Raw genomic sequence first — 14,137 nt, 5'->3', positions numbered from 1 at the left:
AAGAATATTTTCGATCATATGTGACAGTTATATTCTCTGAGGCCAGTAAAAATATTATGAATTATACATGTAAACTGTATTTTTAATTACTATAATTAAATTATTAATCAGTCGTTCCACTAATTTCAATTTTATGCATTTTTTATTTGCGTTGACACTTATCTTTTGAAAATTTAAAATATTTGTATATTCATCTGAATACGAACATTATTATGTTAGCCAAACATTATTATGCTAGCAGGAAACAGCCGGCTATTGAAGACTGTAATGATGCGGCGACTGACATGATAGGAAACAAGGGCCATTTTCGTTATTTTTTGCTCGCGAGAGATAATCTAAATACAGAAATCGGACAGTAGTTATTACCTGTATGGATAGTTTATATAGGCACATCTTTATATATATAATTATTCTGTACGTGTGATGTCACCGTACTCCTCCTAATCGGCTTAACCGATTTATGTGCAGTTTTTAGAGAAATATAGATCTTTGCGCTGAGCGTGTTCGTAGATATTAAAATCTTCAGTCGAATATGTAAAAAATAAGTTAGGAGCATAAATGTTTTATTCAGCGATCTACCAGGGTTGCATGCGAGGAGAATGCATTTGCAAAAAAATGGAAAGATATTGTTTTTTTGTGTTTGAGACAAGTTTGTTTTTGAATGTTTACAAACACCATTTGTTTTTTTGTGGATCTCGATCAGATCATTTCCTTAAATTTCTTATGATTTCTACCCATTTATTTATTTTTATGGATTTTTGATAATATTAAAATAATATTGAATTTAATATTTTTTTTAAATCGTATTCCAACTAAGTACACCCCTCTGTTGGTGAGCAGACCGAAGTTTGACGTTTGCAAAAAGAATGCCATATTTAAAAAAAATATTTATTTTATGTTTTGGAATTCAACCATAAACAAGTACCTAGGTACCTACATATAAATGAAAAGTTTTTTTCCAAGGTAATAAATAATAGGCAAGCCAACGTTCGGGCAAGACAACGTCTGTCGGGTCCGCTGGTTAAATTATAAAATGACAAATTAGTCAATCGGATCAACACATATTGCAAAAATTAAAATAACGACTTTCAAACTTCGAATTGTTGTTTTGTTTTTCCATCACTTTAGCAGTACGGAAAGAAAATCAGCCCCTAATCAGCAAATGAAAGTAAATACTTGTAGATACTGGAAGAAAGTAAACGAAAAATGGACCGAAATGTTATTGAATATTTGAATATAATATTTGTATCTGACGAAGAGATGGATACGTCTCGAAGCCGGTGGACATAGAAAATTCTTTAAATACATACAAATATTGAATAACATTAAGTATAATATTTGACCACAAAGTAATGCTTTAAATATTTATAATAATTTTTTTTTGCATCATTTGCGTAAAACAGCAAAGGTCCTCCAATTGTAGAAATTTAAAAGAATTTAAGTGATATAAAATTTTAGGAAATAAGATAGATTACCCTTGTCCTGTTTGTGAAATATTTAAAATAAGGTTGCATGGAGTTTGGATATTTACTCGGTGAAAACAGAGAATGATGGTGAATGGTAATTATATTTATTCATTTATCCATTTCATCATATACACAATTTTTTGTTCACTGTGCTCTATCTTCTCAGCATACAAATCTCGCTTCCTCTACATTCATACATATTCTCATGCACACGCGCCGATTATTTCGACTTTTGACATGTCCATCTTCAAGTATTTGTTGGATTTAGAGACGTATTCAAATATACAAGTAATATTGATAATATATTAGTAGTTCTTTAATTTCTCTAGCTGAATAAATCTTAAATTTCGTGCATATTTTAAAGAACGCCAGGGTAGAGAGAGCTAAAGAAAAAAAAATCTCAATATTATGTTGACTCTCACTTAAGTTAACTGTCGCTTAAGTGAGAGTATCAGATAATAATGATTGCGTTAATCTGATGCTAAAATATTCATGAGTTATGAATGGTGTTATTGACTTTCTGTCTGCTATTGTAAAGTATTCACATTATAACGGTATATTCAAGTGTTTAAGAAATATTACAAAATAATTTTAAAACTTAACGTATCCATATTTTATTTTTTAAACGTGGCATAAAAACGTTAAAAAAAACCTTCATATTAAATGTTACTAAAATATTACAAAGTATTATGCTGTTTTTCGGTAGGTGTAGGCAGAAAAAAAAAAACATCACAGCGCTCTATCAGAAAAAAAAGCTGTACCCTTGAAAACGCTTAACGAGCCTCCAAATATATAATTTTTTCTCGCAGTGTCTTTGTGAAATTTGTTATTCTGTCTAAACATACGAGAAAGGGGATTATAATATTTTGTATTGGAGGAGAAATGATCAACTCTGAATATAAAGAGCAAACATTCAGAAAATGATTTGTCGAAATTAGAAAAAAAATGGGTTAATCTCAAATTTTGTAGTTTATATCTATATCAATGAGGAAAAAAACACAGTATTGATTCAAAGTTCCGAAATTCATAGCATATGCTTGTTGTGAGTTGGAGCTCCAAACTAAAATATTTCACTATATGTTTGTCTGCGTTGCGTCCTTCACATAGCAGTGTAAAAACAGCACTTATTGCGTCGCTTCCGTACTGACACGGAATCTTAATTTGAAAGGAACGAAAAAAGAAATCGATATAACGGTTTTGTCCTATTCCACCCGAATGTTACGTTTTTTAAATGCAGAAAGATGGATAATGTTCATTGAAGTCGTTTTAAGATCTTAATTCATTTAAGCTTTTTTTTAGTAAAGTCGTTTTCGTCCTAAACTGTGATGTTTTGTTCATACTTTTGTGTTATGTTCATACATAAATATAATATTCATACTTATATATCTTTTATATTCGTACTTATATGTTATATTCATGCATTATTTATTTCACGAGATCTACTCATAAAGATTAAAAAAAGATACATGTGTTTACACTTTTTTAAATTTTCGTTCGTTTTTATATATTTTCTACCGCAACATATCGGTTTCTGAGAACAGGCAGTGCCCATTAGGGTGTGTCATTTTTTCAACTTTGAATTCTGAAACGTAGTAGGTATAAAAAGTTTCGTTTAAAAAAATGAAATGAAATGATCCGATGAAACCTTTAATGTCCCGATTTAAACTTACACAGTGCAACGTTGTCAATCAACAAAAATCTTCCACTGCCGTATTGACTATGAATGTGAAAATAAGGTGGAAAATGCTTTCAGCAATTGATGTATCTAAAGAATTTCATGGAAGCTGAACTTGCGTCGATATAGTAAAAGTCAGTAATTCCATTCCTGTTCATAAAAACGTAATGATTAAAAATGTTTTCTGCTACTAGGGTACATTTTCTGATGGTAAGTTTATCCACAATTTTATCTAGAAAGTAAAATTAAGTTTTCTGTATGAAAAATATAATATGTTTACATTTTTTTATCTAAACATGTTCAATTACCGGTTAGCGTCGAGGATATTTTGAATCTACATAAAAATATTCACACCTTACATAAATATCGATATTAGTTTATACCGTCTCAGTATACACCGATGAAGATAGCCGTTCATAATTGCGGCCCAGAGACTGTGGGATCAATATTGCAGTATTACGTTAATATTAAGTCATAAAAAGAAATGCAATAAAAAAAAACTTGACAGCTTACAAAGACAATATGCCATAAGATCTTGTAGAGGATACAGAACCATTTCACTCATCTCTGCTCAAGCTCTAACAGGGTTTACACCGTTAGACCTTAAAATTCAAGAAAGGAAGGACATTTATAATGTCAAGAAATTTGATAAGCTGTATTCCATTCCAGATGATCGCAAGTATCAAGGAACTGCAAACTTTTTCGATTTACCTTACCAATTTAGATCTGAATAACTCCGAAGAATGACTAAATTCGCGTTGGGCATGGGTTGAGTGTCATAATTTTAGAGGGCTCAGGGTTAACCGGGAAACCGCGCTCTGAATTTTCTCCATTAACACGTTTTCTCTCATTTTCTCCCTGAATTATCGCACTAGAGCAGTGATTTTTGCACAATTTTCGTTTGAGCACGACAAAGACTCTTAGCCAATCACATGAGGAGATAAAACGAAAAACAAACCCTAATTACGAATAAATAAATAGCTTAAAAAAGTCAAAAATAAATTATTCGTGTCCTTATTTACGAAAAAATGTCTGTTCAACCAGCTAATAGCAGGCAAGCCAACGTTTGGGCAGGACAACGTCTGTCAGGTCCACTAGTAAGTAATATAAAACAAATATCAATTGTAAATCACCTCCTACTTTCCTTCAATCATCCTTCTCCACTCCTTATCAATTTCCTTCTTTTTCTTCCCACTATCTCCTTGTTTTGTCCATATTTCTCTTGTTTTAATATAAAGTATATTTATTATTAATTAATAAAGTTTCAACTTTAAGCCGTCGTCATTTCATTGCGGTATAATTTAGTGAATACATATAACTGGATGGCAGTCCCTAATATGTATACATTTTAAATAGTTTTTATTTATGTTAATTTAACTTGTACATCTGTTTGTATTCGAAATAAATAAAAAATAATCCAAATTGAAATCAAACAAAATGACCGTCAAAAAAAAAACAACAGAATGAATGTGAAATGTATCATAGTCTTGAAGTCTGAGCAATGAATGAGAGAAAATCAAAGTTTTTTAGGTTATGTTGATTTTTATAAATTAAATAAGGTTTTTTTTCAATTTTTCGGATTTATCTATGCTGGTGTGGTACCAGCTGCTCCCAATCCGTACAGAGATTTTCCTAGAGTTCTCAAATAGTACATTCCACTATCGAGTGAAGAAGATTCATATCCCATTACGGCTTGCTTGTTGTTGCTGCATAGTCCAGCTTTGAATGACTTCCAAGAATCACACTTGACTCCAATGAAATTCTGAGGATGTAAAATTGATTCTTGATACAATTTTGAGACCCGGTTGTGGTTTTGTCCTAAAATTAGGGCTCCAGGTTGACCGCCACCACCGTTAGGATAAAAATCAACAAGTCCTGCAAATATAAAAACTAATAAAACAAATATTTTGATGAAATTAATATTTTAAGGACTAACTTTGTGATTGTGCAAATGAAGGGAAAATTATGTGCTAAGTGACTTAAAAATATAAAGTGCATTATTCAGAAGCTTAATGTTATGACTTCTCCGCTGTCTAAAATAAATACCACTGCACATTGATAGTTAAGAAAAGGTATTTAACACTAGCCTACTGGTTGTTCGATCCCAAATTCGTTGAAGTTAGAGTGAATCACATCCACGTGCTCGGCATCAGTTGAAGCCAGCATAGTATTGCTCGCACCGTTAGTAAAGCAGGGTCCAGCAGGATCCAGGCCACTAATTCTCCTTATTTTGTTTCCAGTCAGAGATGTGAAGGTTTTTGCTGCCACTCCAGCAGTATGGGCTCCAAGACCATGGCCAATAAGATGGATATCTGAAGGACTAACACCAGCTGAAAATTAACCAGAATTTTTTATTAATTTAGATCCACGGGGAAGTTGCAAATTTACACAAAGGTAACTTAATAGTGTTTGGCGAATCAACATCATGTTTCAAATAATTGATAATTACCAGATACTTCTTTGCCCCAACTTCCAATTGGAATACAAACAACCGATTTTTTGGTTAAGACGGCGTGTTTTACCGAATTCAGTAAAAACACAAGGCAATAGTTCTTATTTATTTATTTTTATTGGCCTTAGTCAATTACAACATTTATATGAAGAAACATACGTACAAAAAATTGAACAAACGTAAACAAATAACTTTGTAGCAAAGACAAACAATGGCAATATAAAAATGATATCCAATAAATTTATAAACACGACAAACAAATAAGACTTCGAGATAAACATTAATATAATATTTTTAATGTTTGAAGCACTTACTTTGTGGAACATTATTAATTAATATTTCAAAATAAAATCACTATATTTTTATGTATCACTTATATTTTTATAATTTGACAACCAACTAGTTTCGGCAATACTATGCCTTCTTCACGAAAAATATTAAAAATTAAATATAAAAAAAAACAAATGGTTGCTTACTTCTGCAGGGGAGAGGTGAGGGGAGCGCGGCGCAGTATCAGACTCCCCCCTTCCCCCTTATCATTTCACCCCTGCAGAAGTAAGCAACCATTTGCTTTTTTTGATGTTTTATTTTTTAAATTTTATTCGATCTAAAAAAATGTTTTAATGTGCCAATATGTCTTCTCGATCATACTGATCATCGTGGTTTCGGATGTGACAGGGTTTAAAGAACACCTATATATATACTTTATACAAATGATCGATTACGTCGCGATTATATCATATAATATTTCCAATGCTGGGGTCTTAACTCTTAAAAGTCTGTGGTAAATAATCCTTTTGCTCGCGGTGATGTAACATCGTGTTACTACAAGCAAAAGTCGGAATATTCTAAAGCTCAGGCAATTGAAAAAAAAAATATGATGACACCATGAAGACTTAGAATCATATTTCTTATCTCTTCCATTTGTTTGATACTCAAAAAACATGATTTGAAAAAACGTTTGTTGGAAGAAATATTTGCATTGTAATAATCCCACAATATTAACATTCCAATAATAAAGAAAACATGTAAATAAAAAAGCAAAATCTAGAAATAAGTATTATTTACCTACCTTACTTTGGCGCGTGTGCAGGGTTATGGAAATTTTGTTCATATCTGGTTCTTTATTTGTGTTCTCAACCTGGCTGTATGTCAGACCCAATAATCGTTTAACTGCGTTACCTTTAGAAAGAAAAAAAAAATGTGCATATTACCATTCCAAATCTTTTAAAAACAAATATGATTATATTATATTATAAATAAAGGAATATACTTCAACGTAAAATACTTATTTGGTATAATAATTTTAATTACAGCCTAACTGCGAGTATATTGCTATCAGCTGGAAAGAGAGTAATATATCTGACTAAAGTCACATATAGTCTAGCTATATCGCTGTCAGCTGGAAGGGATATCACGTAACTGACTTTCGTCACATGTAGTCTAGCTATATCACTGTCAGCTGAAAGAGAATTCACGTATCTGACAATATTCACAAACAGCTTAGCTATATCACATGGCGATTTGTTTTTCATTTTAATTTAAAGCCATTACCTAAACGCATCGATTACCTGTAACTTGATTTAAATTATAAATTGACAATTCTTGATGGGATTCCATTGTAATGATGAAATGACAACTTATTTACATACAAGTATTTTTTAATTAATAACTTATATGTAAATATAAGTTATTACACGATTACCTGTAAATTGATTAATATTTTTATTATTATTAGCAATTCACCCTACGAAGGATGATTTCTCTGTAAAAAAAACAATAATTTTTATCGGTTGCTAGTTTATTAATTTGACACTTTATATTTATATATACATAAAAGGGCGGGCATGTTGCCTTAAGATAATTTCTTCCTACCTACCCAAACCGTTCAGTTTGAGAAAATTATAAATACAAGGACATATTGAATCTTACAGTTTTATACAAAAAATTAAAAACAAAGTTTAACAAAATAAAAATATATTTAAAAAAAATAACACTATACTATGAAGAGTGGAGATGAGATGGGGAGGAAAAAAGAAGGATAAAGGAACAATTCAAATATTTAGATAGTGACATTTCAATCTTGACTTAAATGTAAATAAAGAAGGGGCGTCTCTAACATTAGTGGGTAGATTATTCCACAATCGAGCGGCTACTACTGTGAAAGATGAGGCAAGAAAATTAGAGCGATGACAGTGTATTAAAAGGGTTCTCTTGTTACTAGAACGAAGAGATAGTTCGTCATGTGAAAGTGATTGGATGAGCTCTCTCAGATAAACCGACGAAATGGGATTATTTAAAATATTGTGAAGAAGTGATAGAATGTGAATGTTTCTTCTATGCCTGGTACTGAGCCAGTGTAGTTGCGTGCGATACTCGGTTATGTGGTCAAATTTGCGAAGATCAAAGCTTATGAAATAAAAATAAATAATTGGGTGTAATGATGAATTCCGAACTTACATATCATCAATATATTAAGAAGGTAACGAAAAATATTGCAAAAAAAAAACATTTTTGGGAAGAATTAGAAGATTTGTTAGTAAGGATTCATGCAAAATTATTTATAATACAAATTTTGAAACACACATTAACTACTGTAGCAGAATATTATCGTTATCAAATCAAGAACATTTTGAAAAAAAACTGATACACAAATGTAAATTTGATATTTAAATAATTTGATATACTAACATACAAGCATAGAATAATAAAAAATAAAAAAAACATTTTTTTTTTTAATTCAATGATGTTTGTGTGTAATATTATTAATTAAGAAAAAAATAAAAATTTCGGAAAGATAATTATCTAAGCCAACATCAACATGATCACAATGCCAGATAAATGATAAAAATAAGTCTCCCACTTAGAAAAAAGGTGAACTTACGAAATTCTATTTTATATAAGGCAGCAAAAAAATATTATGAAATTGGAAAAAACATTTGTGAAGAAAAAAATATTAAAATATAAGGCTTATGAATATGTGTTAAATAACATAAAAATTAAATATATGTACATTGTTTTTATCACAGTACTTACAAGAATATGTTTTTCGTGTGCCCTATTTCAGGATTCGAAACAAAAAATAAAAATAAAATATCTAAAAGAAAATTATTTTATTATATTTATTTTTTTCCAACACATATTGTTTACGTGATTTAACGTGAATCACAAAAAACCTTCTGGAAACTTACGTTTCGAGCGAATGTCGAGTTTTGAAAACACGGTCCTCAATCGTTTTTTATTTATTTATTTAAAAAGTTTGCTACGAAAAAATTTAATGAATACAATAAATACTTACAATTGTTTTGTTTTACTGATATAATTCCATCCTCAGAAGTAACTAGTTGTAGTAAAATAAACCATAGTAAAGTAAAATAGGAAGCTCTCATCATGAATGCTGGAAATATAATATTATGAAGTATTACACTCTATTCTTACAAACATACAGGCATCGCTTGGAAATACATAGGCAACGAAATGTATAATCAATTAGTAAAACATCCTAATGTTCTTAATAGCACAAGTGGTGCATGGGGCACTGCATTGGCAGCGTATATCAGATTAATCTTACGCTTCACGTGGCAGCTCGAGAACAATGAGATTCTGCAGTGTAAACCTCCTTTTAACTTGATATTTCATGACCGTAGTACTTCAAGAATGGTAAGCGAATGCGCCAACCACTATGTGGCGGACTTACCTCCACTCGATTTCGTAATCCAGAATCTTTAGCTGTGAGCAGCCATCGAGTCAAAAACACTCGTACCGGGTTCCGGTTCTATTTCACACACAGAACTGTAAACAGAAAATGAATGCAGAAACATTATTAAACCGTATTGTTTTTTTTTAAGAAAAATAAAAAAAATCGTTGTACAAGTTTTTGAGCATTTCTGATTAAAGTAACTGGTATAAAAAGAAGCATAAAAATTGGAAAATTGTTTTCAGGCGTTGCCTAGTAAGTGAATTGGTACAGCCGGATGAATCTCACCCACATGATAAAGGTTTCAGCTATTTAACTTCACAAAAGTCAACAGATGAAATAGTTAAGGAAATGTGGATGTTCAAACATAGGCGGAATGGTGAATGCTACACAGTGTGTAAATTGGCCACCTAAATCAGCCAATGACAGGTCATAATCTTTGTAAATGCCTAGACTTCCATATTCCTTCTCATAATGTTTTCCTTCTCTGTTGCAACAAATTTAGATCTAAGAAATTTATTTATTCAAACTTCAAGTACAAAATATATGCACCTTGGGTGCTTTGTTGCTAAAATAATTGTTTTTTTACTTATCTAAAAGTGTTTAAATTAACAATATTTTGAGTTTGTCCAAATTTTTGTAGGCAAGGACTGGATTCAACTCCCTGGGGAGCTGTTTATATTAACATATTACAACAGAGATGAAGAACATTTAAGAGAAGGTTATTTAGAAGTCTAGGCATCTACAGGGCTTATGACCTGTCAATGGCTGGTTTAAGTGGCCACTTTACACACTGTGTATGTAGGTGAAATAATTCAATTAGATGAATCTCACCCGCATAAATAAAGGTTTCAGCTCTTTAACTTCACAAACATCAACAGATGAAAAATTGGAGGAATTCGATGTTCAAATAAAGGCAAAATGGTGAATGTTACACAGTGTGTAAAGTGGCCACTTAAACCAGCCATAGACAGGTCATAAGCCCTGTAGATGCCTAGACTTCTAAATAACCTTCTCTTTAGTGTTTAAATGGTTTGTAATTTGTTCTATTTGTTTAAAATTTATATGAATACCTGTATTATTTAATTTCAGCTGTTTTTATTGAGCAGATAAAGCTTGTACACATATACGTATTACTAAAAATACTTCTGTAACATTTTGCACGGTGATGAGCCATGATCAGAAGGGTCAACGAAGATCGCAATAAGATATTTTGGTGCACAAGTTTATTAAGAATGTCACCTACTAAGTAATGTGATAAAGGGCGGATTAAAACGAAGCCTTTAAAAATATACTAGCAACACTCACATATATTCCGATTTATTTATTTATGACAAAATACATCGTTTTTCTACTTTACATGTTACATTACATTACTTATTTTATTTGTAACAAATATTCTCATTTAGCAAAAGCGCTGGTAAGAGGGAATATAATATATTATGACACAATAGTTTTAATAAAAAGTCGATAAAATAACATCACATATTACTCGTCAAATGGGCTGTAAGAACTGTTTTATTTGTGTGTTTTATTTTTGTACGTATATGTACATATGTTTTGTATATTCTTCAGGTCTTTAGAAAGTGAATTGTAGAAATTTATTGCTGTATACACAAAACTGTTTCTTTTTCTGTTAGTCCTAGGTTGTTTGCAAGTTAATTTATTTGACGCTCTTGTATTTATTTTATGTAGAATTTATTTAAGTTTAATTTAATATTTTTCTTTATTTTACCATTTTTCATTTAACATATCACCTTTACCTTTTCTGTGTAAATTAATTCATCTAAATTGAGCATTTTTGTTATTCAATGTAAATCTCTGGTTCTAGTATATTTATTAAAATTAAATGTTATTTAAAGTGCTTTATTCATTGATCTTTGTATTGATTCTTGCATTTGTTTACTAAATTGCGACCAAATTATTAATTCATAAAAAATATACAGATATGTACAAATAAAAAACAAAATATAACAAAATATAACCGGAAGGCATGCCAGTCACAAGAATCAAAATAATTTTACCTGTTCTCATGGACGTCTAAACATTTGAACTAACACAAATACTAGGAAAAAGGTGGCTCTTATATCCAATAAGGCCAGGAAAAATTTTACGAGTTATGCACGAAAATTATTTTCCTCTTCACATTTTTATGGAAATTTCTATTTTACGCAAATATTTTATTTGAATGGTACGCAGCAAGAACGGGCTCATTAGAAAATAAAGACTTTTCCAGGAGAGCAAAAAAAAAAAAAACTTTATTTGTGGGACTCTGGATTAGAGTATTTAAATTAACATGTTTTCAAATATTTTTTTACGTACAATAGCAAATAAAAATTAACAAAAATATCTTCTTTATGTTAAAAAAAAACTTATTTTTCGAACGGATAGCAAGCTGTGCGGCGATCGTCGAATTTTAACTATTTTTTTTTTCCCATTTTTAAGACAGAGAGACACAATTTTTTTTGATTTTGACTGTCCCGTTTTATTGAATTCATTCAAGGGAAAACATGGTAATAATATAACGAAAAAAAAATTTACAATTAGCCTGTTTTAGCCGTGTCCCTTTCATAGGTTTCGACACTAATCTCTTGCTAACGTATCCACATAACTTTTGCACACGAGGAGGGGTCGAACACAGTGTTTTTTTGGGTAAATTAATTCAAACTTGACTTAAAACATGCATTTTGTGTATGCACATCAATGGATAAAAAATATGAAAAATCCTGCTTTGCATAATTTGTTGGGCAAGTTTTGGAAAAAAAATAACCATTTTAATGTTCTGGTCAAAATGTTGTGGTTCGAATGGTTACTATTTAAAAACTTTAATGAGCATATTGGTACGAGTATTCGCAGAAAGATTTTTGTTTGTTTAAATTTAAAAAAAACGTGTTTTTTTTCCGTTTACGTTTTGCGGCTTTTCGCCTATTTAACCTTTCTTTGAGTAAAATGACCCAGAACTCTGTCGTGCAGAAAAAAAAATTGTGCTTGTTACATTTAAGTAGCATAAAAAAATATTTTAAAATTTATGCCACGCCTCTAATACGTCATGATACGGTTAAATTTTGATCTTTGCACGTATAAATTTAAATAAAACCTCGTCACGAATCTTGACGTCGCAATTGTCAAGGCCAAACATGCCGCGTTTTTGTTGTGATATACGTCATTCACAAAAGTACCGCACTTAAGTACCATTTCTTTCAATATTCATAGAAAAAACTCTGATGACGTCCATTGTATTATCTCATCTTGTCCTCTTCAAATGAGCGGTAAGGAAAAATTTGGATATGGCAAACCAGATTAACATTTATAACATATCGAGAAATTACACACTTACTTCCTAATCCACATAACTTTCCCTACCACTTACGAGCTGTGAGGAAACTGACGGGAAGAGTTGCGGTTCTGCCCACACTGTAAGAAACTTTGGTGAAGAAGGCTTCTCGGCAATAAAAACAGACAGCAGCATAGTAACGAAAAGGCGGACTGTAATGGAAAAACGAATTTCATTAATTTTTGTGATAGGTTGGGAATATTTGAAAAGTTGAAGAGGAGCTAAGAAAATAAGAACAGTGAAAGGGTATAAAAAGGATTCTCTCGTTACTAGAACGAAGATATAGCCCATGTTGTGATAAAGGTTGGAAGAGCTCTCTCAGATAAACAGGCGAAGTGAGATTATTTAAAATATTGTGAAGAAGTGATGGAATGTGAATGTTTTTGCAATGCCTGATACTAAGCCAGGGTAGTTGCGTGTGATATTTGGGATAATTTTATAAGGTTTTTTTTTTTTTTTTTTTAAAAAACCTTTATTTTTAGCATAAATAAATAATACATTCAGTAGAAAAATGAAAAACTTAAGGTTGAACTTGCCAAAAAAGAGTCTAGCTCTTGTGTTTGGCAAGTTTACAAAATAACATAAAAATAAAACATAAGATGCAAAACAAAATAATAAAATAAATAAAAAATTAAACAATTTTAAAAATCGAGAAAATATAACACTAAAAAAAAAATGAAAAATATATATATATATAAAAAAAATATATATTAAATAAAAACACAAAATTTGTAAACACGGGCACATATTAAACATACATCTCTTTTTTTAAAATACAGTTAATGTTAATGTCAAGATGTCAAGAGTTATGTCAAGAAGCTTTTCTTTAATCTATCCTTAAATTTTTCGTAATTTATTTCTTGACGTAGATTTTGAGGTAAATTATTGAAAAGCTTCCGTCCTACGTAAGTATAATGATGTTTGGCCGTGGTAGTTTTGATTCTCGGTAGAGCGAGGCATCCTGTTCTCAACCTTCCCGTAATACGGTCCGATGGGAGGCTATCCTTATGCACCTGGAGCATACAGCACTTTCCGTAGATATCCTCCACTCTTAAAACATTAAATTCTTGGTTTATATATTATAATATTTCTGAGTTCATATTTGCTTACTTTTTCGATTGAGAGTTATTCTGTTGGCTGTCTATTATTTCATTTTAACAGATTAAACATCGATAAACAGCAACAACTGAAGCGCGTGGTCTAATTTGTTTTACGTTTTGACGTTTGTAAAGTCGCAATTCAAAGTGTGCCCATTTGTAAAAATAACGTAACATAATATTCCAATTTTGAGCTTTGGAATTCAAACACTAGTTGTTACATTTTACAATAGTAGAAACGCGCTTGAAACAACGCATTAACGGTAAAACGATAGTACCGAAATCGTTGGTAAATTAAACTATGGTAAAACTTTTCTTCTACTAACGATCAAACAACGTGGCCATAGTAATCTTATAAATAAAAAGTATATTTTTTAATACATTTTTTTTATTCCTTATGAAAACAATGCATTTTT

The 14,137-nt window shown here is 30.8% G+C and overlaps 1 protein-coding gene and 1 long non-coding RNA gene across 2 annotated transcripts; both read right to left on the bottom strand.

Moving 5' to 3' along the window:
* Nucleotides 1-4,726: 4,726 nt before the first annotated feature.
* Nucleotides 4,727-5,568, bottom strand: LOC148283755 (pancreatic lipase-related protein 2-like). Its single transcript, XM_088243315.1, has 3 exons — nt 5,541-5,568; nt 5,229-5,471; nt 4,727-5,016 (listed from the first exon to the last, which is right to left on the bottom strand). Exons 1-3 carry the CDS (start codon nt 5,566-5,568, stop codon nt 4,727-4,729), a joined length of 561 nt encoding a protein of 186 aa, XP_088099441.1.
* Nucleotides 5,569-6,665: 1,097 nt separating this feature from the next.
* On the bottom strand, nt 6,666-13,838 carry LOC148283754 (uncharacterized). The gene is made up of 5 exons (XR_015825513.1): nt 13,735-13,838; nt 12,628-12,776; nt 9,291-9,385; nt 8,892-8,990; nt 6,666-6,775 (listed from the first exon to the last, which is right to left on the bottom strand). It is a non-coding gene; the product is annotated as an uncharacterized LOC148283754 (long non-coding RNA).
* Nucleotides 13,839-14,137: the final 299 nt, after the last annotated feature.

Source organism: Micrasema longulum, unplaced genomic scaffold (assembly GCF_059751315.1).
Source record: "Micrasema longulum isolate JH-2025_06_02 unplaced genomic scaffold, ASM5975131v1 h1tg000202l, whole genome shotgun sequence".
NCBI lineage: Eukaryota > Metazoa > Arthropoda > Insecta > Trichoptera > Brachycentridae > Micrasema > Micrasema longulum.
This window is presented reverse-complemented; position numbering and strand designations above follow the sequence as displayed.